Source organism: Simochromis diagramma, unplaced genomic scaffold, assembly GCF_900408965.1.
Source record: "Simochromis diagramma unplaced genomic scaffold, fSimDia1.1 OVJJ01000682.1, whole genome shotgun sequence".
Lineage (NCBI taxonomy): Eukaryota > Metazoa > Chordata > Actinopteri > Cichliformes > Cichlidae > Simochromis > Simochromis diagramma.
The window spans coordinates 3,200,941-3,225,261 of record NW_024387359.1 but is presented as its reverse complement, the minus strand read 5'-3'; the positions used below and the strand labels follow the sequence as shown (position 1 = coordinate 3,225,261).

Sequence of the window (24,321 nt, the reverse complement as noted above, 5' to 3'; positions counted from 1 at the left end):
GTTGGTTATCACTCATTTAATTAATGTTTAATATCAGATTGTATTTTAGTATACATGTTCAATTATATAATTGACCAGAACTTAATATTAAACCCTAATTGTTTTCTTTACATTTGTTTCAAACTGGTGTCGCCCTTTTGTGGCTTTATGGGTCATAGTGACTTACAGTAATCACCACCTGAACTCTTCAACAACTTAAATGAATCAAGAAATTGCACTGGTTACTAAAAATGTCACATAAATCTCTGGAATACCGTTAGGTAGAAGGATGAAGTAGAGCAGAATGTTAAAGAAAAGGTAACGAACCTGAAAGTTGTGCTTAAGTATAGTATTTGAGTAAATGTTACTTTCCAAGCAGTGGTAAAGAAAATTCCAGTCCAGGCACAGTCCCTTCAACCCCTATGAACAAAAAAAAGTAACAAAATCCACCTACTTTTTTGCACTGCACACAGAGGACAGCTGTGACCCCCTGTGGTCCAAACGACGCACCACACAGCAGACAGTGCATCTCTCCATCACCACACGCTGTCTTCTTGATATTATCCAGACGACTGGAAAGACGCCTGAGAGCACATGCAAATTATTATCAGCACAGGGACACAAACTTGGCACAGGTTTGACACCAAAAAGTTGTTCATCTCAGTGAGCATCTGTGCATGGTTGGTGATGTGATTCAGTGCAACAGAGACAACGGTTTTCCATCTCACTCAATCCTCTCTTGCTCGATGGCCTCCATCATAGCTGCCCGAGCTAGCACACTGTTGATGATCTCCTTCTCCTCATCTGTGAGCTCCTCCCCTGGGGTGCCGCCAGGCATGTTCATTGTCCACCTAATTCTGCTGAACCCAAAGCGCGCACACACAAACACACAGAACAGACACAGAGTACAAGTGACAAGCAAAGTGAAAATAAGACTCAGACAAATGGCCAAAACATCCAAAAAGTGCCTAAGTAAGGAGTGCTAGACACTAACATCAAAGCACAGCTGGAAACATGTTGGACTTGAAATAATACTGAGCAGCTGCAGTTGTTTTCATACACAATAACACAAATGATGTCCAATTTTTATTTTGCATCTTGTGACCAAAACCCACATAAAATAAGCCTTTTAATTAAGAGTGATCTGTGATCTGAAATCCATTAAAGTTTAAATGATTCACAGATTCAGTGACAAGCCAGTGGGGATCAGTCACTTTTCTTGCAGGTCGTACTCTAAGTATGCTTCACGTGACCTGGTCATTTTTTAAACTAAAGCTACGGAGAAAAGGCCAACAGAATATGCTTAATAAATGTAGTTAATTAATTAATCAGTTAGAACATTTTGGGACTGTTTTATCATCACATTTAATCCTACAAGATAGGATTGAATAATTTTTTGTTTTATTCCTTGTTTATTTTTTCAACTGGGCCATGAGCTGCCAAAAAAGATCATTTCCCCCACTGCGGGTAAATAAACTCAGCAGACATACAGGGGCATTTCCAGGATTTCTTGTTAATGTTGTAGCTCAGTGAAGACCAAGAACAAAAAAGGGGGGATGACCAAATAAGATTATGTGACACAGCACCAGTGTTAACAATAACACATTACAAAATAACACATTATACCCATTACTGTCATTACAGTAATGTGTTACAAAGTAACGTTACATCACATTTCTACAGTACTACAGTAATTTTTTTCATTACTTGTGCTACAAGGGTCCCTCAGTTCTCTGCACCCTAGACTGAGAGCAAAAAAAAAGAACAAAAGATCAAACGTATTTCTTCCTGCACACTATAATCAGCTGATTTGTGTGTGAGAGGAGGAAAATGGTGAAGCTGGATGGATTGATGGATGCTTTTATAAGCAAGCTTATCCTAACATATTATGTAACAAATAAAAACATTTATTCAAACAAAGGTCTCTGTACCAGGATCAGGAGATATTATAGAATATCATCTTCCACCAATTTGGTCACAGAGTACATAAGTCCACTCAGTGCCAATGTGGAAGCTTCATATCAGTGTTGTCAAATTAAGACTAGCTGCAACCAAGAATCTTACTGGTTTCTAAACATGTGTCTTTGGCATATGGCTGATAAGAACTCTCTTAAAATTTCATTACAGAAAGTAAATATCTGGATTTTTAAACAGCTGTACTGAGACAAAGACAGACCAATAATTTAGTTTGTCACAAGATGACTGTCTAAGAAATTTTACTGGCAAAAAAAAGATACCACTTGTGCAAATGCTGCTGGATGGTTGGAAAACCTCTGGCATATTCACTCGAAGAGCAGCAAAAATAATTTGGCCAATGAAAATCAAACTCATCAGTCTGTGAACTAAAGTGTTGGATTTTCCTGGGAAAGTGTCTATGGTGGTAATTTCAGTGACAGTGGGATTTTCTGGCGCAACCCACGCTTGCTCTGAAAAATGCATGTCTCTTAGATTTCTGACAGCAACAGTGTCAGTAATAATATCTTCACAAGATCGAGGCAGCAGCAGTTTTTGAAACCAGGCTGCACAGTTGGCCCTCCACAATTACAAGACCATGGGGCATAATGGGACATGGCTGGCTCCATAGCTAGACTGGCCATCGGTGGGCCGATGGTGATTTTTCGTTTTTATGGGCCGATGTTTTTTCTGGGTTTTTTGTAACGGTATAAACAATGAAAGGTGGTGGATTGGCCAGATGCTGGCCGATGTGTAAAAATAACTCCGTTGTTTGGTGGTGGCTATGGCGGAGCTTCCACAGAGGCCAGCAAGTGGATGAGGGAAAGGGGAGGAGGAGGAGAGACCCGAGGCGGCCGCAGGTCCGAGTGTCAGGTGAACTGAACTTCAGGTAAGAAGTTATGACCTGCAGTCTGTCTGGGTCAGATATAAACCACATCCACCCATCCACATTAAGGGGACGGCTGTGGAGCGTGTGAGCAGCTTCAAGTTCCTGGGAGTCCACATCTCCGAGGATCTCACCTGGACGACCAACTGCTCCAAGCTGGTCAAGAAGGCTCACCAGCGCCTCTTCTTCTTGAGGACTCTGAGGAAGAACCACCTGTCCTCAGACATCCTGGTGAACTTCTATCGCTGCACCATCGAGAGCATCCTGACCAACTGTATAACAGTCTGGTACGGGAACTGCTCTGCCTCGGACCAGAAGGCCTTGCAGAGGGTCGTGAAAACTGCCCAGCGCATCGCCGGAGCACCACTTCCTGCCATAAAAGACATCTACAGGAAGCGGTGTCTGAAAAGGGCTGGGAAAATCATCAAAGACCCCAGTCACCCATCACATGGACTCTTCACCCTCCTGCCCTCTGGGAGGCGCTACAGGAGCCTCCGGACTAAGACCACCAGGTACCGGAACAGCTTCTTCCCCACAGCTGTCAGACTCCTGAACTCTGCCTCCTGACATCTGACCCACGTTAACACATGGACTGAACATACACACACCCACAATGGACAACTGTACCCTCAAACACACAATAATAACATGGAGTGAACCACCACTCACAACCACTAGCACTTTATATAGCCTCTGTAGAAATGATCCACATATCTCACTTATCTTAACTGCACTACTGTATAGCTCTGTAAATAATCATTCTGTACATACAATAATTTTTAATCCTACAACTGTTTACAACTTGCATAGTTCCCATTTCTGTATAGCTGTATATCTCAGATTCTGTAAAGTTATTTATTTCATATTCTGTATAGTTTTTCATATTTATATCCTGTTCATATCCTGTACATAGCTTGTACTCACTACAGCCTGTACATACTTATAGTTATAGAATATTCACAACATACTTCATACCGTGTACATTATAACATACCATAATAGACCCATTTCTGTAATATACTTACATATCTATATTATTGCTAATATATATTGTAATATATCTATATCACTAAAGCACTTCTGGATGGATGCAAACTGCATTTCGTTGCCCTGTACCTGTGCATGTGCAATGACAATAAAGTTGAATTCTATTCTATTCTATTCTAAGTTTAGGGGTAGTTTATTTTCGTTGTGCTGACTTTTTACAGTCAGTTACAATAATTCGTACTGAGTGAGCTAGCATGACAGAGTTTCTATACAGCTGGGTGGGTGCTATGATGTTACCGATAGTGAACTTTATTTTATTCATAAGGTTAGTTAGTAGAGTTGCCAACCGTCCCATAAAAAAACGGAATTGTCCCGTATCCAGAGAAATTATTACGAGTTTTGTATTGAGCTGAAAGGAAACGCAGTATGTCCTGTACTTCAGCCAGAATGGAAAAAGACACAAAGCTGGAGTTATTCTGTCTTTACGCTGCACAGCTGCTGCTTCTTCTCTAATTCTCTCCCCCTCCCTCTCCTGTTGCTACTTCAGTCATGAAACTGATCAGTGATCAGCTGAACAGCTTTTCTCTCTTGTTTGTTTATCTCCTACTTTGCACCAGAAAGAGGAAACCAGCGGATGTCGCGCTAAACAACAACAGCACGTTTAAGCTTGATCAGCTGCTGTTAGAATTTATTTAATATTATTTTCTAGTATCTGCTGATGTTTGCTGGTAAAAGCTGCTGGTCATGATATCGGTTTGGATATCTGGTGAGAGGGAAACATGAAGATGAAACCAGGAGATGTCCTTACTGAATCATCAGAGCTGAACAGGTGATGGAGAAACAGCTTTACCTTTAGGTGACATGAATGAGTTGAAGGGAAGTTATGAACTGTTTCTGAGAAACAAATAACACCAGGATCCTTTTCTAAGTAGCTGACAGCTGGTAACTGTGCAGGGGCGGGTCTAGCAAAGTTTTGCCAGGGGGCCAGGTAGGGCATTAACAGGGAAAGGGGGGCACAAAGAAATACTTTTCTTTCTTATTCTTATTTAAAATGTCTCGCTTTTAATAAATAATTATCTGAATCTTACAACCAAAGTTTTTATCTGACATAAAATGTATAGAAATCATACATATACCAACAAGACAGTGTACATCACTGTCACAACAGCGTTTGCTTTCATTCAAAGGCTCTATGGCTTTAATACCTGGTGGGCCGGTCTCTAGTCAAAATGCCCCAGGCCAGCCCTGGCTGGTTCTCACCTGAGTTAACATCTAATTGGATCTGATAAACAACCGTGGAAAAATGAAAAGAAAAACCTCAACATGTGGTCAGCAGGTCCCTCCATAATGATCATGTTTACGTCACTTAATGTATTATTCTAATTGCCTCTGGGCATTTTCCTTCCAACAAAATGAATGTTTGTAGTTTCAGTGGATTTAACAAGGATTCATTATTCACTCAATCACCACAACATTTCCTTAGTTATAATTCTGCTCTGTCCAAGCTGTAAAGAAAGCTTTTCACCAATTTATAAAGATATTTAAGTTTTGCAAGGTTTGATCAAGGTTATAGATGCTGCATGTATAATTGTCAAACACATCCCTTTGGGCTACATGGAACTCAAATGGCTGCTTTGCTAAACCTGGGATAATTATAAGATCAATTATAATCTACTTGCATCCTGCAGAGTGTTCTTGTATGCATATTATAGAGTGAGGCAAACCTCAGCAATATGACCTTTTTTTTCTTCTCTTTTGTTAGACTTCTCTATTAACCACGGATGTGAATATGTGCCCTCTTGTCTTGAATGTCTCTTCATTGTTGTATGTTTGCTCTTTTACTTTACTAAAATTAAGGTAGCAACACTGCATTCAGCAAATTAGTTTTTTATCAGGTAAAAAACATTATCCAATATATGGCAGTCATTTGTGACTGAAAGAAGTTAAATCCTGTCTGAATTTTACACCAAACGCCTTTCCTGATCCAACCCCTGGTTGTGTCTCTGGTTGAAATTAATCAAGTGGCCATTCACTTGCCAAGCAAATATGTAAAACACTACACTATGTCCAACAGATGCAAAGGAGCTCAAGACTCAACAGCCAACTCAAACAGTGTTACCATTAAGTTAATATGGTTGTGCCACATTCATAAACATTCACAACTCTGTATTTGGGGATGTACACATGGATCATGTGGAAAACTATGATGATGCAACTATTTAATAAATTCATGCAGCTTAAAGCAATAATATACAACTACACCGCCTGTTAACATCTTCTCTAATTCACTTGAGATTTTACTGATTTGATTAATATCATCTGAAGGAGAATTTATTGTTTTAATGAAAAACTGCTCGTTTTTCAACATGCATATTACATCTTATATTTTATTCATTTTTTTCCTGCTGGAAGTGCACTTTAAAAGTGATTCACAGAATAACTAAATGGCAAGAATGAATAGAACAAGCTGACATCAATTCATATGAAGAAATTCAGAGTAATATATGTGACTGAGTGATATTTCCATTGAAAGCAGCTCACATTATTCTGCTTGTAAAGACATGACTGCAGGGTTTTCGCTGTCCATTCAACTTTCAGTTGGCCACGGTTGAAAAGGTACGCCTTTAAAAAGGTCTGAGGGGAGTTAATTTGGTTACCCATGATTTATGTGAGCTCGACCACACCTACTGCTATATTAGTGCTTCTGGCCATTAAAACCTGACTGTCTGCTGGTCCACAGGCACATAAATTCTGTACTTGTGCTTGAAAAAATGAGGCATTAATTGAAGCTGACTGCTGACTGTAGTAAGTGAACTGTTAGCAGTAATGTGTTGTTCAAGTCTGGACTGCAATGTGCATGCCTGAAGTCATTTTCACTGTAGAGTAGCACACTCATTATCTTTTGACAAGAACATTGTTAAGAGAAAAGAATGACCTCAACCTCTTGCTTCTGGACCAACCAGCCATTTTCCTGATCCTGCAGACTGCATCTCAATTCCAAGTAAGTACAGAAGGAAAATAGTTTTGCTCCACAGTTAGCACATTTTATTGTCCAAATTCCAACTATATCTGCTACCTGCCTCATTAATGTCCAAGCATCAGACATTAAATCGGGCAGTGGCTGCTGAGTAATGCCTCACTTACTTCACAGCTGACTGCTTTTCTTCTTTCTCATCCCTTTCCTCTTCAAAAGAATATCCTGTCCCCAATGCATGTAAATGTCAGAGGTTGCTGTCATTGCAGACAATGTGGCAACCTGACAGATTGATATCTGCGACTTGGTGTGTGTGTGTGTGTGTGTGTGTGTGTGTGTGTGTGTGTGTGTGTGTGTGTGTGTGTGTGCTTATGTGCCTTGAAGGGTTTGAGTGAAAAACAAAGGGGGGGGGGGGGTCAGGGAGAAAGGAAATGTTCAGAAATGGCAGACACTTTCAGCCCATGAGTCACTACACTCAGCGGGTAGCACACACACATGCTGTCATCATGAGTCAAATCACTGCAGTTACAGCCTGGACCATCTGCAAATAAACAATTTTTAGGCCATGAAAAAAATTCCGTTATAGCAGAAAATTAATTTGCACTTAGATTTTGCTGTAAAAAAAAAAATCAAATGATCTGTATGAGTAAAGTTAGTAATATATCTCTATCAAAATATTTTGAACTGTAAGGAAATTAATTTGGATATTGAATTTGCATATGTGTTTGCTAGTCACAAAACTACAGTCAGCAGGTTGCAAGCTTAGTTCAGCATATAGAAAACAGCTTGCCTTTGAGCAAAACTACAAAAAAAGGGAAAAATCTACTTAGTTAAATCTGTTTCACAAAGAAATGACTAAAATGTCAGAATTTGCTTTTATGCTTCACATTAATTGTGATCAGGCTTGTTGATGCTAATGTAATGTGCTACTGGCTTCATATTTGCCATGCAAAGGCACCAACTATTCCATAGTTAGCATCAGTCAGTCAGACTACAGATAGTTATAGCAGAGAATATTGTTAATTTATACTGCACATAATAGATCACATAAATCATGAATTAGAGTTCCAATTGGTTGTTTCTCATCATCTCTGCATCATCACTCTGCACACACACACATGCACGTGCATTATAAATTGACCATTGAGAGGAGAGCTCACTGCATTAGAGAAGATCAATGTGCACTTGGGCTCTGCAACAGGGCATGACACTCCTATCTGATTCTCAATGTCACATGCTAAAAAGGCCAAACCGCTTACACATGACAGCATGTCAGCATTATCCCTATTTTCACCCCATGCCCTTTTGGTGTGTCTCATTTACTGATTTTGTAGCAGTGATACCATTACAACGGAGCTGCTCTACTCATAATTAAGCTGCACTGGTGGGTCTCCATGGGCCACCAGCATTCAACTATGTGAATGTAGTTGTAAAACTTTATGTAAATGATATTTCTTTAGTCATATATTGTATGTATGTATCAACCTTGCAAATAACACTATGGGATTTCTTTTCATTTAAAGTTATATTTCGTTGGTATTTTTATCTTAGTAGTGTCTGTCTGCTGCCATCCTCTTGGAGCACATAGAACCAACCATGAATGAAAATATAAAACTTTCTCAAATCTTTTTTTTAACCAAGTGAAAACAGTATGGAGGTTGGGGTGATGGATGGGTCAACAAAATGCTGGAAAAGCATTGTCCTCTACTCTTAACCAAGAAAAATTTAAAAACCCATAGTATGATCTTTCCAATCCTCATAGCTGTCATTTATAATTGTCAAAATTAATTCAACCTTAATTAACAGAGTGCAAACTAGTTACATAAATTACAAACTAGTATGTGCATTCAAAGCAGTTGTGGGATACTTCGTGTGTGTGGGCCCTGCACTTTGTTTTCTACACTCACTGAAACAGAAGCTCCTTGTCATTTTAATCTCAATTAGCTTGGAGTAAATGGGTTCTAGTTTTTTTAATTTAAGGTTATTTTTGTTATATCATGGGTAGTAGTGTTTACTGATTGGAAGGTTTGTGGATTGGTGACTGGCTCGTCCTGTTCATGTACCAACTTACTCTTGGCCAAATTGAAGCTGAACTCCAAGTTGCCCCTGATGCATATATACACCATGTAAATAGCACTCCTTTGCTGTAATGCTACAATATTTTACTGTTTTAAGAATCCACCATGATCCATCAAAGACCAGCAGGTGCCTTGGGAATATGGTGGGAACACATAATGTTCTCATGGCAGCCTGAAAGTACCCATATAACTCTATATAATGTATGTAATCTACAATCTATATAATCTATCTATATAATAAGAACAGACATGACATCTGTAGACTGACAATTTCAATATTCCTAAAACTACTATTTAGCTAATTTGACTCATCTCAATATTAAAATCAATCTAAATAGTACAATCAATATGCAAGAATTTGCATGCAATTTTATGCAATGCTATAAAATTTTAAATAATTTTCATTTTTGTGCATTTTTGTATAATTTCCAAAAAAAAATAATCCAATTCAAGAAAAGAATGACATGTTATTCTTATGACTAAATATCAAAATGGATTCAATTTGAACCAAACACAATGTGAGGTTTAAAGTATAGTGAGCAAAGAGCTAAGGGAGCTGACATTGAGCAATGACCAAACAGATGACATCAAAGATACAATCAGTTAAGATGACCTTTCCCTGACAGATGGCAGGTTACAGTCCACATCAATGTGTCAAGAGCTCAGTGACTCGAAAAGACCTCAGTGGCAAACTGCTGCTCATTTGAACTGAAAGGGACCTGCAGAGGTGTGTTGGTCACCTATAAGTGATGCTTCTGGACACATAGGAGGGAGTGTATTTATAGAACCACAAGAAACAAAGCTTCTGGTCCACAAGCAAAATCGCAAAATGTTAGGGAAGAAAACCCTACAAATGCATATCAGGTTACAAAGCCACAATCTGTTCCATGTTTATGATGAGAGAGATGATGTGCTTTCCTGAGAAAACCACATAAGAAGACCACACATCTTGAACTCCTGCCCTACACCAAGGACACACGTCACCACATTAAGCCTGGCTTGATTTAGAACTTTTTTATAGTGTAAGTTGACAGAGAGGTGAAATTGGCTCCAGGGATCACTGGCACTTACATGTACGTGTGTGTGTGTGTGTGTGTGTGTGTGTGTGTGTGTGTGTGTGTGTGTGTGTGTGTGTGTGTGTGTGTGTGTGTGTACATTGAGATTAGAGGTCATAACTTGTGAGGTGAAGCCAGGGTTAATGACTCTATAATGATGGCGGTAAGTAACAGAGAAATTTAAATCTACTGTGCTGGAATAAAATATAAATAGTAGACAATAGGAATAAATAACAAACAGGAGAAATATATAAAGTCAAGAGGGATATACAAAATAAGAAAAATATATACAAACAACTATTGCTTTGGTTTAATAAATGCACAAAAATATGTGTTCATGTGCTTGTTCATTCAATTAGCCAATTAGGTGGTAGAGACAGCGTCTCTACCACCTCAGACGCTTGAGAGACTTCCAACTGCCCTCCAAGGTGCTCAGGAACTTTTACTCGTGCACCATAGAGAGCATCCTGGCGGGAAACATCTTAACCTGGTTCGGGAACAGCACCATGCAGGACAGACGAGCTCTACAGAGGGTTGTGCGGTCAGCTGAGCGCACCATCCGCTCCGAGCTCCCTGACCTGCACTCAATCTACAGCAGGCGGTGCTGGACCAAGGCCAGGAAGATCGTGAAGGACCTCAGCCATCCCAACAACAGACTGTTCTCTCTGCTGAGGTCAGGAAAGCGATTCCGCTCCCTGAAGACCAACACAGAGAGACTGAGGAGGAGCTTCTTCCCGCAGGCGATACGGTCTCTCAATCACACCACCACACAGTACTGACCCACACATACAGTTCTTACACACACTGGACTTTCTGGACTTTGTTTTTGCACAACACTGGTCACTATATTCTTCATTTCCAGTTAATACTTGTACAGCTGCTGTTATTGTGTATATATTTATTTAGATTTAGATTTCTTCATACATTCTTATATAGTTCTATATTGTGTATTTTGTTGTACAGTTATTTTATTTTCAACTTTAATTTATATATTTATCTTATTCTTCCCAGTTAAATTTACCCTTCATTCTAATTTGTGTTGTACAGTTATTTCATTTTTAACCTTAATTTATATTTTATTCCTTCCTAGTTAAATTTACCCTTTTTAATTTTTCATATTTATTTCCTATCTTATTCATAGCCTTTTCCTTTTTGTTTTCTTTAGGTCACGAGCAGTTGTCCAAGCATTTCACTACATATCGTACTGTGTATGACTGTGTACGTGACAAATAAAATTTGAATTTGAATTTGAATTTGAGCCTGCAAGTGTTACTTAAAATGCTTATAGGTCTTCTACAATCACAACTCTTGCCAGTTTCTTATTAACATTACAAGTACTGCATTACATACTATAATAAACATGCATACACTTTTTCCCCGTGAGTTTCCGACATACGCGTGCCACAGACTTTACATTCAGAGTGAGTGGCCCAAAAGAAAACCATTGCAAAATGACGCAAAGAAAAAGGAAACCCAAACAGTATCTGTGCTGGGACCATAAAGGTCTTAGTCTTAGTCTGTTCTTGCAGTCAACTGGTCTCCCTTAGTTTTTGCTTCAGTATTTACTCATTATCCAAAAAGTACCTTTCATATGAGTTTTTAAACTACACATTAAATCACAAATTAGTAATCCATCACAAAACATGAAGATGCAAGCTCTTTTGGTTGTGTACAAACTGACACTTCTGTTTACTGCCATCTTTACTGTGTTAGAAATGCACAGTAATTGGAGTTATCACTTGTACCTGACTTAGCATCATTCATTATTTTTCAGAGGGATGTTTTTAGTCACTCCAATGATTAGGATTTCACATCCCACAGATGTTCAATTGGATTGCCATCCAAGAAAATTGGAGGCCAAGTCAACACCTCAAATGTGTTGTTGTGCTCCTCAAACCATTCCTGAACCATTGTTGCTTTGTGGCAGGGGGCATTGTTCTGCTGAAAGACGCCACAGTCATCAGGGAATATCATTTACATGAAAGTGTGTGGTCTGCAACAATTCTTATATCCACATGGATGGCAGGATCCAAGGTTTCTTGTTAGAACACTGCACACAAGTTAAGTGAAGCACGCACATCCAGCTATCTAGATGATGTAAAAGAAAACGTGATGCATCAGACCATCAGGTCACTGTCTGGCATTGCTCCATGGTCCAGTTCTGGTGCTCACATGTTCATTGTTGGCACTTTCAGGAGTGGACAAGGGTGTGCATGGGCAATATGATTAGTCTGTAGCCCATATCCAGCTTGAGCTACAGTAGTCCATCTGTTGGATTGAACCATATGGACCAGCCTTCACTTCCCATGTGCATCAGTGAGGTTTGGCAATCCATGACCCTGTCGCTGGTTCACCAGTGTTCCTTCCTTGGACTACTTTAGATCGATACTGACTACTGCAGATTGGAAACACCCAACAAGAGCTACAGTTTTGGTGATGCTCTGACCCAGTTATCTAACGATTAATTTTGCCATTGTCAAATCTGCAAAAAAAACTTACAATAATCCTTATTTCCTGCTTCTAACACATCAAATTTGTGGACAGAATGATGCTTCCTAATATATTCCACCCACTAACAGCTGCTATGATGAAGAGATAATCAGTGATTGTTGTATATAATACTTTTCTTGTCTTACTTACCACTCAAAGTTTTTATGACTAGAAGTCACATTTAACCACGTGTTCATTCAGTGCTTAGTTCTACACATTTTATCTGCTTCACAACCAAAGCCAGTGTAGACTCACCATGTAGCCTAACATGCTTCATTTAACTCTTGGATATCTCAGTCAGCATCAGTGACAACCCCAACCCTGGGCAATCCCACTTTGCATTTTTCATTTTTATTGCATTGTTGTCTCTGAGTCCTGGCAACCAGGGAAAAAAGAAAAATATAATTCTAACTGACACACAACAAGAACTTTTTCCTCAAAAAGAGAAGTCTCTTTTGCTTTTCTCCAATAGAGGTTTAAGGTTAGGGTTGCCAATACCACCTATGATGACTTGAATCAATTGAAAATATTTGTCAGTACTGTCAAATAAAACCAGAAGGCTTTAAGATAGTAATGGAGTTAAATAAGATTAAGACTAAATGAGTTTCAAAGATGCAATGAGTCGAGTAAGACAAAATGTTAAGGTTGTGGGTTGTGCCATATTAGATCCGTTGTTAGACCTTAAATGAGGTTAGCCAGCTCAGGAAGCCCAGGCACCCTCATCTACTACAACAGCAAAATCCCAGTTATTTATGGTACACAGAACATTCCCCAAGGAGCTCAAACACTCCCATCTGAATTAGACTGGAACATTTCAGCACTCCTATGTGCACGCACCCTCTTCTATTCAACACTTTCATCATCCCACTCCACGGCATCCCCCTGTTTATTATCCCTTTCCTCACACTGCCCCCACAGCTGTCATTTCTGTAATCATCACAGATCGCGTTGACTTCTTTACCAGCACCCTCTGCAAAAGCTTCATCCTTTCACCCATTCATCATCATTTGTCCATCTATTTAGGCGGCTGTGCCATATGTCTCTCTTTTCCTCTGCTGAGGCTTGTCAGACTTGTGAAGTAGCAGCTTACAGAGCTTAGTTTTACAAAGACCCATCACCACCTACTTTATCCCCTGCCTGATGATTCTTCTTAAACCTTAACCCACATGCACACAAGCACCCCAGCCCTGTGTCTGATGACTCTTGGTAAAAAGCACAGTAATCTAGTCTCCAAATACCAACATTGGTGATTCAAAGCTTTGACACATAGCTGAAATGACTGTATTTAGTCTGTGTAGAAGAGGAATCAGCAGGACAAAAAACATATTCCTGTCAGAACATATTGTTTGCAAGTAAACTGAGGGATGAAAGCAGGACGAGAACAGTTTAGTTGCTCATGAGGATGCATTTCATTTATTTATTTATTTAGCCCTAGACTCTGGAATAACCTGCCACTTGATCTTTGTTCTGCAGAGTCTATACAGTCTTTAAATCCTGTCTTAAAAATCACTTTTTTTACTTTGGCTTCTAATTTGAGTTCAGTTCGAGTCCCACAACATTTTTTACATTGCGCTCTATTATTCTATTTGTTTGATTTTGTTTGTTGTATTTATTTTTATTGATGCATGGTTTTATCTTGTTTGTTTAAACTAACGTAAAAAGCAAGTCAACCTCATTAAACCTGTTTTTTTTTAATGTGCAACAGAAATGAAATTTGCGCCGACCTATTTTTGCCAGTGGAATATTCACTATTGTATGGAGTAGGATTAAATTTTTTACAGTTTTTCATGTTCCCCAGAAGATAAACCCACATACTTGTGTTGATTCCCTCAGTTTTGATTTAGTCCCACGATGGGGTTGACATGTTTTGTTTCAAGTGAAATGAGAACTTTATACATTTCAATTTAAGTTTGTTCATGGTACAAAAAGGATACATTTATCTAAACTTCAATACAGCACTAACTTTAGTACTTTTAATTTATCAACCAAAATAATGCAATAAGTACTGGATGAGATTACATTTAACATTACATTTACAGAGACATTCATGATCTCAGTATGATGAGTCTCCTGACTTTAGCGAGCCCCTTATTTCTCCTCTGACTGACATTGACATATTTAGTTTTTAGTGAAATATTTTAATACTTGGAAAAAAAAGCAGCTAAAAGAATTTAAATGTAGCTGTTCATTTGTCAAGTCAAGTCAGCTTTATTTATATAGCACATTTAAAAGACATCAAGTATTGGCCAAAGTGCATTTGTGATTCAAATATCAACTACTACTACAATGATCACATTTTGAGCAGATGTTCAGATTACCAAAACATATTTCACCAGAGTTTGGTGGATTAGCACAATCAGTTCCTGAACTAAATTCAGACTGTGTCCGTATCCCAACATTTATATAAGGCTAGATCTATGCATAGATTCAGTGTCCTCAAACTTAAATTTCATTATTACTTCTGGAAATAATGTGTACAAATATGTAGTGGTACATTACAACAACACAAGCAAAAAAATTTGTTCATATTAGTACATTTCTTTAATTTAATGGCTCTCACAGTGCCTCAAAATGTTTTTGGGTAATGTCCTGAACCCCAGTGAGGCATCTAATATTCCATTTGTCTGACAGATAAAAAGTGTTGTATGCATAGCAGTTATATAGCACAGTCTTACTCACTACTTAAAGCACTTATAGCCACACATTTCACTGATAATTTACATAGCACTTTTATATGTACTATACCTTGTACCTTGTGTTCATGCAACCAACCAACAGAATAGCCGTTTACACTCATGTCTCAGGACTATTGGAGGGAGCCGGCGGAAACTCACAGAGCCACACAAAAATACCCCAGCTGACAAGGAGATTCAAACCTAGAACCATTTTTCTGTGAGATGACAGTTGTAACTACTGTGCCACCGTGCTGCCCAAATCTGTTTGGATTTATTGTCTGTTTGGATTTAGAGCATTCTGATAGCTTTAAGCGTAAGACACCTACCATTCATTAAAAGGGTCATTTGTTGCACGTGTTCTTACTTCCTGTTTTCTCTTAGGTTTTTACACTAATAAGAAAAATACATTTTAATGCAACTGCAGCATATATCTAAAAAATATGTTGTCATTGGCAGGACTTTTTATTAAATTAAAAGCAGATACATGGAACAGGAAAAAATATTGTATCGGCAACAGTGTGTATACACTGTGTTCACTTCACTGTGGCTGCCATGTGTGTGTGTGTGTGTGTGTGTGTGTGTGTGTGTGTAAGAGCACATGCCCATATGGTGAGCGAAGAGTGGAAATCACAGTTTCTGTCTATGTGTAAACACCAGGGGCAGCACTGAAACCATTAAACTGAGCAAACCAGAACACGAATGTCAGACTTCCCATGTCTGTTTCTCATCTGTGCTTTCTCTCTCTCTCTCTCTCTCTCTCTCTCTGTGTGTGTGTGTGTGTGTGTGTGTGTGTGTGTGTGTGTGTGTGTGTGTGTGTGTGTGTGTGTGTGTGTGTGTGTGTGTGTGTGTGAAAGAATGCAGACAGAGGCAATTTCCACACTGCTTACCTTAATGCAAAAGAGGTTGGTTTAAAAAGGGTGGCAAAGTTATAGATACTTTTCATTTTCAAGCCAAGATTGTTTAGAAATCCATTAAGTCCTCAGAAAAGAAGAACATGATCTTCCAATGAAGCTGTTTTTCTTTGCGTCATCAGATGCAAACTTTCTTCCCCACGCCCACCAATTAAGGATTAATTTTTCAATGCATTTGAGAGAAACGCTTGAAAAGCAGGAGGTAACATCTATAGAAATGAATTGCTGCAACAATTTTCAGATAATGTGCAGTTTATTTTAAATCCAATTGATTTGTCTTTTGGATCTTACCGTTATCTCGAGAACTGGTGATTTCAGACAAAAAGATTGCTGTGAGAGAACAAAGTGAGCTTTTCAAAGTTGGCTATTTCTCAAGAGCTGAATTTACTAATTCAGCTGAATGACAAAGAGATTGACTGTCTGACAAGAGAAGAGGTGCTACAGTAAAACTGTGAGTCCAGAGAGAAACTATTGTCTAGGCTAAGAATGCTATTTGTTCTTCACATATTCTGTTCTATTCTATTCTTAGCAACAGTGGGAAGGAATAACCTATAAACCTATATAAATATTTATTCACAGAAAGAGAACTCTGATAAAACCGGGCTTAGGGAGATGCAGCGCAGTTGAATTGTGAGAAGAAAGAGAAGCAGGAAAAAATAAAGTGAGAATTAAGAGAAAAGAGCAAAACACAAATTACAAGAGAGAAAAGTTAATGATATGCAGTAGCAGGTATACATAAATGCATCTGGACTAAAAAGGGGTAGGTGGAGAAGAAAGGAAGGAACAGCTCGTCCTGCTTTCACACCTCAGTCTAGGAAGGCCCACAGCAACTTATAGTAACATATTGCTCAGGGTCACCTGCACTATAAAGCTTTATTTTAGGCCATCTGTTTCTTGAACCCAAATAGGGAGCTGGTTCCATGGGGGAGTAGCCTGATAGCTAAAGATTGTGCCTTCTTTCTTGCAAACTCTGGGAACCAGATGTAAGCCTGCAATCGGAGATAAAATACTCTACTTGGATTATATGATATCATATATCCAAGTAGTACTCTACTTGGATATATGATATTTTTAAGATATGATGATCATTCAGGGTTAGGTGTTCTATTGACTAGCTTAGGAATGGTAGCTGCATCCAGTAACAACTCATAGACGAGAAATGAACTTGGTGCACTAGTGTACCCATAGAGTATGAAGACATCTAAAGTCCTTTCAGTTTCAACTGCATCTTTTAGTGGTGAATGCTAATTTTTAGTAGCTAAATTAGTCACTTTTCTACCAAGGCTCTTCTTGCCTCTTGTCTTTGTGTTAGCTTGTTTCTAGTGCAATGATATGGAGGTCTCCTGACGTGTTCTAGTAATTACAAAACAAGGAACATTCCTTGCAAAAGCATATGAAGTATTTAATTCAATGCATCTGTTCTTCTGGAATCCATTGACACTAGGACCCCTGTATGTAGGGTTTGTTTGTTTTTTTTAACCAAATAAGCAACCCAAATAACAGTTTGTTGTTAGTTGATGCACAGATCGCTGGTGGCATATTGTGTGTTGGACATTTTTGCCCTGAGGCTCCTGAAATAATATTTGGGTCATGCAAGGGACAGACAACAGCAGCACATAAAAGTGTCATATCAGTTTTCTGTTTACAGCTGTGCTTCTGTTAGATAATCACATCTGCCCACCTATTCTTCCTGTCTGTGAACAATTTAAGTGTGCTCACAGTACACAGCTAATCAAACAATCCTAGCCACAGTGGATTTGTGCAGCACATCTGCTGTTCCTGCTGTGTTGAGACAATTCCCACTGAAAACAATAATGCCTCAGCTGCAGAAATGAGGAAGAGTATAACCAATTCAATGGTCAGTATTGCTACATGCTCCAGTGAATGAGCTCGTGTGGAAACAGCCCCCACTGGAAGTAATGGGAAATCTGAAATTCATCAGTTTCAATTGATTGTTGTAATGGATTAGGGCGAAATGGACACGACCCCTACCGCGGCACCAATTTATCATCAAAAAGGCGATTTCACTCACTTAACTGGAATGGTGCAAAACATATGGCAGCTGTTTATTTTTTACCCTAAAACATACAAAAGATTTGTGCCCTATGAATGCATTTGATATTTATTAGATGAGGTCCTAAGTTGGAGAATGAAGATGTCTTAGATACTCTGCCATAAGCTAATGCTGCAGCATTTCTCTTGTAATCAGTTTTAGAGTAAAACTGTAACATTGTCTCTTAGACTTTGCAATAAAATGTCTGCATGTAGAAATCATAAGTCAGGTTGCAACAAACTCTAAGGGAACTCTACTAATGGTAGGTTAATTTACAATTGTTTTATCATTAAAGGCTGGAACTATAACAAAAACATATCTTTTCATTAATTTCAGCTGGTATCAATACTCAACAGTTTTGTTTTTATTTACCATCTCTGTAGTCCTACTAGGGTTTTATGTTTTTTAGTTTGTTTATTTTTCTGTGTTCATAGGCAGGTTGACATATACTTATGCTCTCAAGGCATTGGGTTTTAGGAAATACAAGCTTCTCGGGGTGGAAGATTTTTTTAGTTAGTCAGTATTATTGTTTAATATTTAAATTACCAACTATAATATCTCCAGATATCTGCAAAAGCACCTTTATTCTCTGACCCACAAGGCAACCTCTGGGGCCTTTGTGCCAAAAACTGCAGTTCTTCTAATGGGCATTTGATGTCAGTTCCAAGAGCAAGTCAGTCCCCATAGATGCCCATGTTAAACTGCACAACTAAAATAGCATTAAAAAGCATGTATACAGCCTGGTAAAAGAAACCATTTTGGTAAATGGAATGATTCTTATATAGCGCTTCTCTAAATGGTAATGGCCTGTATTTGTGTAGCACTTTACTTAGTCCCTGTGGACCCTAAAGCACTTTACACTACATTCAGTCATCCACCCATTCACACACATTGTAACCACAGTTGCCCTGGGGCACACTGACAGAGGTGAGGCTGCCAGACACTGGCGCCACTGGGCTCTCTGACCACCACCAGTAGGCAACAGGTCAAGTGTCTTGCCCAAGGACATAAGACCAAGACTGTCAGAGCTGAAGCTCGAACCGTTAACCTTCCAATTACAAGACGAACTGCCAACTCTTGAGCCACGATCGCCTGTACTCTCCTAGAGCACTCAAAATCCTTTATACAACATGCCGCATTCACATTTTTTATGCTTAAGTTTTATACTTAACTCTATTATCTATCTTAACTTTATTAGGAAATAATACTTTGACTAATACTTTGGCTTGCTGTGAAAAATTTGTGCACTTATTAGCATTACATTTTTTGTCTCTGTGTTGCACCTGTATAGTTTATGGATTGCTTACTAACCAAGCTAGCTAGTTTTAGCTCAAGTCCACCCTGTCATCCAAATATTGTCACTTCTTGTTCCTGAAAACCAATAAACACAACTGCAAGTCCATCATTGTTATCAGCCCGTACTCTGAGCCAGTGTCAGAATACGCACTGTATATGAGTCCATAATAACACAGAGACCAGAATTCTAGAGTCGTCTAGTCTCTGTGCTGTAATGTGATCTGAAACATGACTAAAACTATCCTACATATCATGCAAGTTAAACAAAAAATGTCTGAAGCTGGTCAAAAAGGACTTTTTCAAGAATCTTAGTAAACACAAAATGCACACAATTCTAAGTGAAAGTGTTTATTATTGAAGGGGGAAAAAATCCAAACCTACATGACCCTATGTGAAAAAGTGTTTGCCCCCTAAACCTAATAACTGGTTGGGACCGTCAGGACTTAAAAAGCCAGTCCAAAGTCTTCATTTTGTTTTTATTAACCCATTCAGAGGTGGACTTGCTGGTGTGTTTTGAATCATTGTCCTGCTGCAGAACTAGGTCATGAACAGATGGCCGGACATTCTTCTTCAAGATGTTTTGGTAGACAGCACAATCCATAGTTCGATTTACCACAGCAAGTCTTCCAGGTCCTGAGGCAGCAAAAGAGCCTCAGATCTCACTACCATCACCATATTTTACTATTGGTATGATGTTCCTTTTCTGAAATGCTGTGTTAGTTTTATTCCAGATGTAACGGGAGTCAAATCTTTTTGGCTCTTTTTGGGGGAGGGGTTGGCTAATGTGAGATGAGCCTTCATGTTGTTTCTGGTCAGGACTGGTTTTCTCCTTGAACCCATGGATGACATTTTTGCCCAGACTCTTTCTTATTGTTGAATCATGAACTCTGACCTTAACTGAGAAATCTGAAGCCTGCAGTCCTTTATTGTTGTTCTGGGTTCTTTTGTGACCTCCTGGTTGAGTGCCATTGGAGTAATTTTGGTAGGCCGGTCACTTATTGGAAGCTTCACTGCTGTTCTTTTTTTCTGTTTTGTGTATAATGACTCTCACTGTGGTTCAATAGAGTCCCAAAGCCTTAGAAACATCTTTGTAACCCTTTTCAGACTGACAGATGTCGGTGACTTTGTTTCTCAGGTATTCTTTAAAGCGTGATATGAAGTGTTGCTTTTTGACGTCTTTTAGCCTGTTTTATTTTGTCAGACATGTTCTATTTAAGTGATTTCTTGACTCAGCAGGTCAGGCCTGAGTGTGTTTAATGAAACTGAGCTCAGCTTTCCAAAGCATGTGGTTAATCACAGTTAATTCATGATTTAACAAGAGGGGCAATTACTTTTTCACACAAGAGCAGTAGGCTTGGATAACTTTTCTGAATTCATCAATGAATTCATCATTTAAAAAATGCATTTTGTGCTTACTCAGGTTATCTTTGTCTAATAATAAGAATTTGTTTGATGATCTGAAACATATAAGTGTGAAAAATATGCAAAACACTATGAGGAGGCAAACACTTTTTCACACCACTGTATATACATATACATATGCGATGATCATTAACAGAAGATAACATTCACCTCCTTTTCTTTTTTTCTTTTTTAAGACAGTACGAGAGGTATTTGGTAATAATAAGTTATAAGTTATTTTGTACTTCTGTCCAGCGCTTTGGTCAATGTTGCTGTTCTAAATAAATGTGTTATATAAATAAAACAAACTTGAACTTTGAACTTTTCCCCCTCCTCACTCCATTCATCCCAGACTGAACAGAAATGAGCATCCTCACATTAACCACACCCACTCACATTTACACCTCCCCTCTTTTCTTCACCAGCTCTGTGTTGTCTTGTTGTTTGTCTAAGTATTTAAATCCTGTGATGTACCACTCTAAATGTTGTATTCCTTAAAATACTGCTCACAAAAAAGAGAAACAAAACTGCTGTCAGATCCCTCAATAGATGGTGGAGACCAAAAAGTGAAACAAAGTTTAGAATGTCTGACTTACATTACGTTTGTAGATACAAAAAAACAAGTGAATGAAAATGTTTCCACTGCATTAAAGGTGCAAGCATTAAAAACCAGGTATTGCTGGTTAAGATAGCTGTAACTGACCTCATATTGACAACTCTTTTATCACCAAACTGCTTTACTGCAAAAAGCAGCTTTCAGGACAATTAGGTATCGAATGGAAATGTCCCAAAAAACACAGAAGCAAGAAAAAAAGCCAAGCAGTAAGATGGTTTTCCCCTGACTTCAGCAGTCAGGGTGTATAGAGCTAACGTTGACCATTTCTCCTCAAGCACATTAGCCACATCAGTCAGGACCTGAGAGATCAGCACCCTGTAATCCACAGGCATCCATCTCGTTCAAACTGCAGCCAATGCACCTGATTTCAAGGCTTTTCAAGGGATTTTTAGCAGGGATTATAGGCTGCATGGGAAAGAAGAGGGGGCTCAATGAACCCAACTGTTAGAGACAATAGAACGAAGATTAAAGAAAGTTATAGTATTGCTTATCAATTTTACACAATTTTACATAAATTTTCCTCCTCTCCTTTCATCTCTGTGTCCTCAGTGTTGACTTCTTCAGTGTCACTGCATGTTACACACTAAGTTGTGGGTTCATTGCCTCTGCAAATAGATGGCAGAACCAGCCCAGTTCTCAACTGCTGTGAGATTATTGCAAACTCTAGATTGATTTCTCAAGCTTATCATTACAGTATCAAGAATATTAAAAGATAACAAAACTAGCTAAGACAGTAGAATAGGTAACTTCAGCTAAGTTAACATGATACAGCTAGCTAACACCCATAGTGTATAGGAGACTATCTAGAGGTTATAGTGATAACATAGAGTAAATTAACTCAATGAAGTGTGGAATTATAGTGCCTGTGTCATTTTATTGACTGCTGCAGCTATCTACCATAATCATTATCAAAATGATCATTATCTGTGTTTATATGTTTAACGTTTCAGAAATCACTCAAAGAAAATTCTGAAGTGGAGTACAGACTGAAGGGAAAGCCCCTACCACCTAAAAAACATACCAAATATAATAATATAATTATATATTATATATATTATTATATTATATATCATATATAATAATTCATTAAAAATGGTGGAACATTTATGCCGGCTCTGTCCAACACTAAACTAAAATAATAAATAACAGATAAAAACAGTGTCGCCCTTAAAGCAAAATTTTTTAAGCAGTTTCCATCCTCTAATGTAAACCATGACTGGAAAGGCTTGTCATGAGTAGTTAGTGTAAAAGAGGATAAAACACACTTGACTGCTTGTCTACTAAGCTTTTACATATTACAGAGCCCGACTCACTGGTTTTAGCTTATCACAGCTACACCATTGTCAAGTCAAATGTCAGCCAGCAAAAAACAAGAATTTGTAGTACAGGCATTAGGTAATTTGTTTAGTCAAATGCAAAATACAAAAAATAAAGAAATATTTGTGAAATATTTATCATGTCTATATTAATGTAATGTCAAATGAATCCAAAATATGCTAATATGGATAAAGAATTTTCTAAACTTATAAACTGGTGTCAGAGCTTTTACATTCTTTTATTATTTAAAAGAAAAAAATCAGAGCTTTTAGGAAAATATCTAAATTTAAGTGTTTTGAGTTAGCACTCATTTTTTAAAGACTGCTTGAATAACATTTAAAGAGAGACTATGCAAAATTCAGAGGTAGCAGTGAAGCAAGGAAGAAGTAAAAGAAACAAAAATGGAAAAAAAAAAGTCTAAACTAAAAGCTTTCCAAGGTCATTTTCTTCTTCTCATTAAAATAAATGAAACAGGGTGTGAGGACTTACCTGAGGTGTTCAGACAGATGTTGTTCTTTTTTTCTGCCAGGAGCAGGCTGCTTCAGTGTGACACAAGGTATAATGCCAACAGCACAGCTTCAGCATTCAGCATCCTTTGTATCACTATCCTCACTGACAGCCTCCTCAGCACACACACACTGTAGTAAGAGCATCGCTCCTCCTCCCTTTCTCTCTTCATCCCCCCCCCCCCCCCCCCCCCCTCTCTCTCTCTGTTCAACTAAATCCGTCCACTCTCATTTCATCAGCAGAAGATGAAATGGTGAGGTCACAAGTGCTGCCAAAGTGAGCTATTTAAGTCAACCTAAATACAATTCACCATGCAAAGTATTTGTACTCCACTGTATCTCAGATACAAATGTTGCCTTTTTTTCCCTACTACATTTACATCTCAGTTAATGTATTGATGGATACATCTTATATGTAATCAAATGATATGTTTTTGCATAGTTATATAGACTACATTAGATTTTTCTTGCCACAACCTTATTTGGGAATTGCCATTCCAAATTGTTTATTCTGTTTTTAAAGCACTACAGAACTATATGAAATAGTTACTGAATAAAATGCATATTTATTGACACATAACTATTAACAATACAATCATGTCACGTGACATCACATACAAGCAAATTCCATGTTGTCATTTCTTTCATCTATTTGCTTTTAGTCCTTTTAGTCTTTCACTGGTATTTATTATCTTTTTCTATTTTTTGCTTGTTGGTGTGGTTAAAATTAGTCTGTAACTTAATTGTATTGGTCTTACTTGCTTTATAAAGAAAGCTTAATATATAATAGTAGTAGTAAAATATATTTTATATTGTACTGCTACTTCTACATAAGTAAAGGAACTGAATGTTTTTCCTTTTTGTTTTATGGATTTTAAAACCACTCCCATCCATTAAAATTTTCTTCTTATTCATGCACTGCAAAAAGCTTACATTAATGTACCATATGGGAATATTTTCTAATAAGTCTATTTTTAGTGCTTTCTTATCCCTCAAGCAAAACAGCTGCACTTATTATGTGCAATACAATGCAAATCCAATAGGCTTTCTGCACTGTGCAATTAGGGCCCATAATGATTATGTAATTCTATTATTCCACAAAGGTAGCCCAGAGATAACCTTAAGCAATTTTCTAGGCTAGTCA

The 24,321-nt window shown here is 38.1% G+C and overlaps 1 protein-coding gene across 5 annotated transcripts in view; it reads right to left on the bottom strand.

The window, feature by feature from the left end:
• Positions 1 to 23,359, bottom strand: part of rph3aa (rabphilin 3A homolog (mouse), a) — a 41,528-nt gene extending 18,169 nt beyond the window's left edge. Inside the window, exons 1-3 of one of the 5 annotated variants that reach the window (XM_040007403.1) lie at positions 23,161 to 23,359; positions 708 to 836; positions 434 to 563 (exon numbers count right to left, since the gene is read on the bottom strand). In XM_040007403.1, coding sequence (XP_039863337.1) covers positions 434 to 563; positions 708 to 823 — 246 coding nt within the window. In that variant the 5' untranslated portion in view covers positions 824 to 836; positions 23,161 to 23,359. Of the gene's footprint in view, positions 1 to 433; positions 564 to 707; positions 840 to 6,949; positions 7,128 to 23,160 lie in introns of those variants that run through there. The other 4 variants (XM_040007400.1, XM_040007398.1, XM_040007401.1 and 1 more) reach the window with 4 other exon arrangements.
• Positions 23,360 to 24,321: the final 962 nt, after the last annotated feature.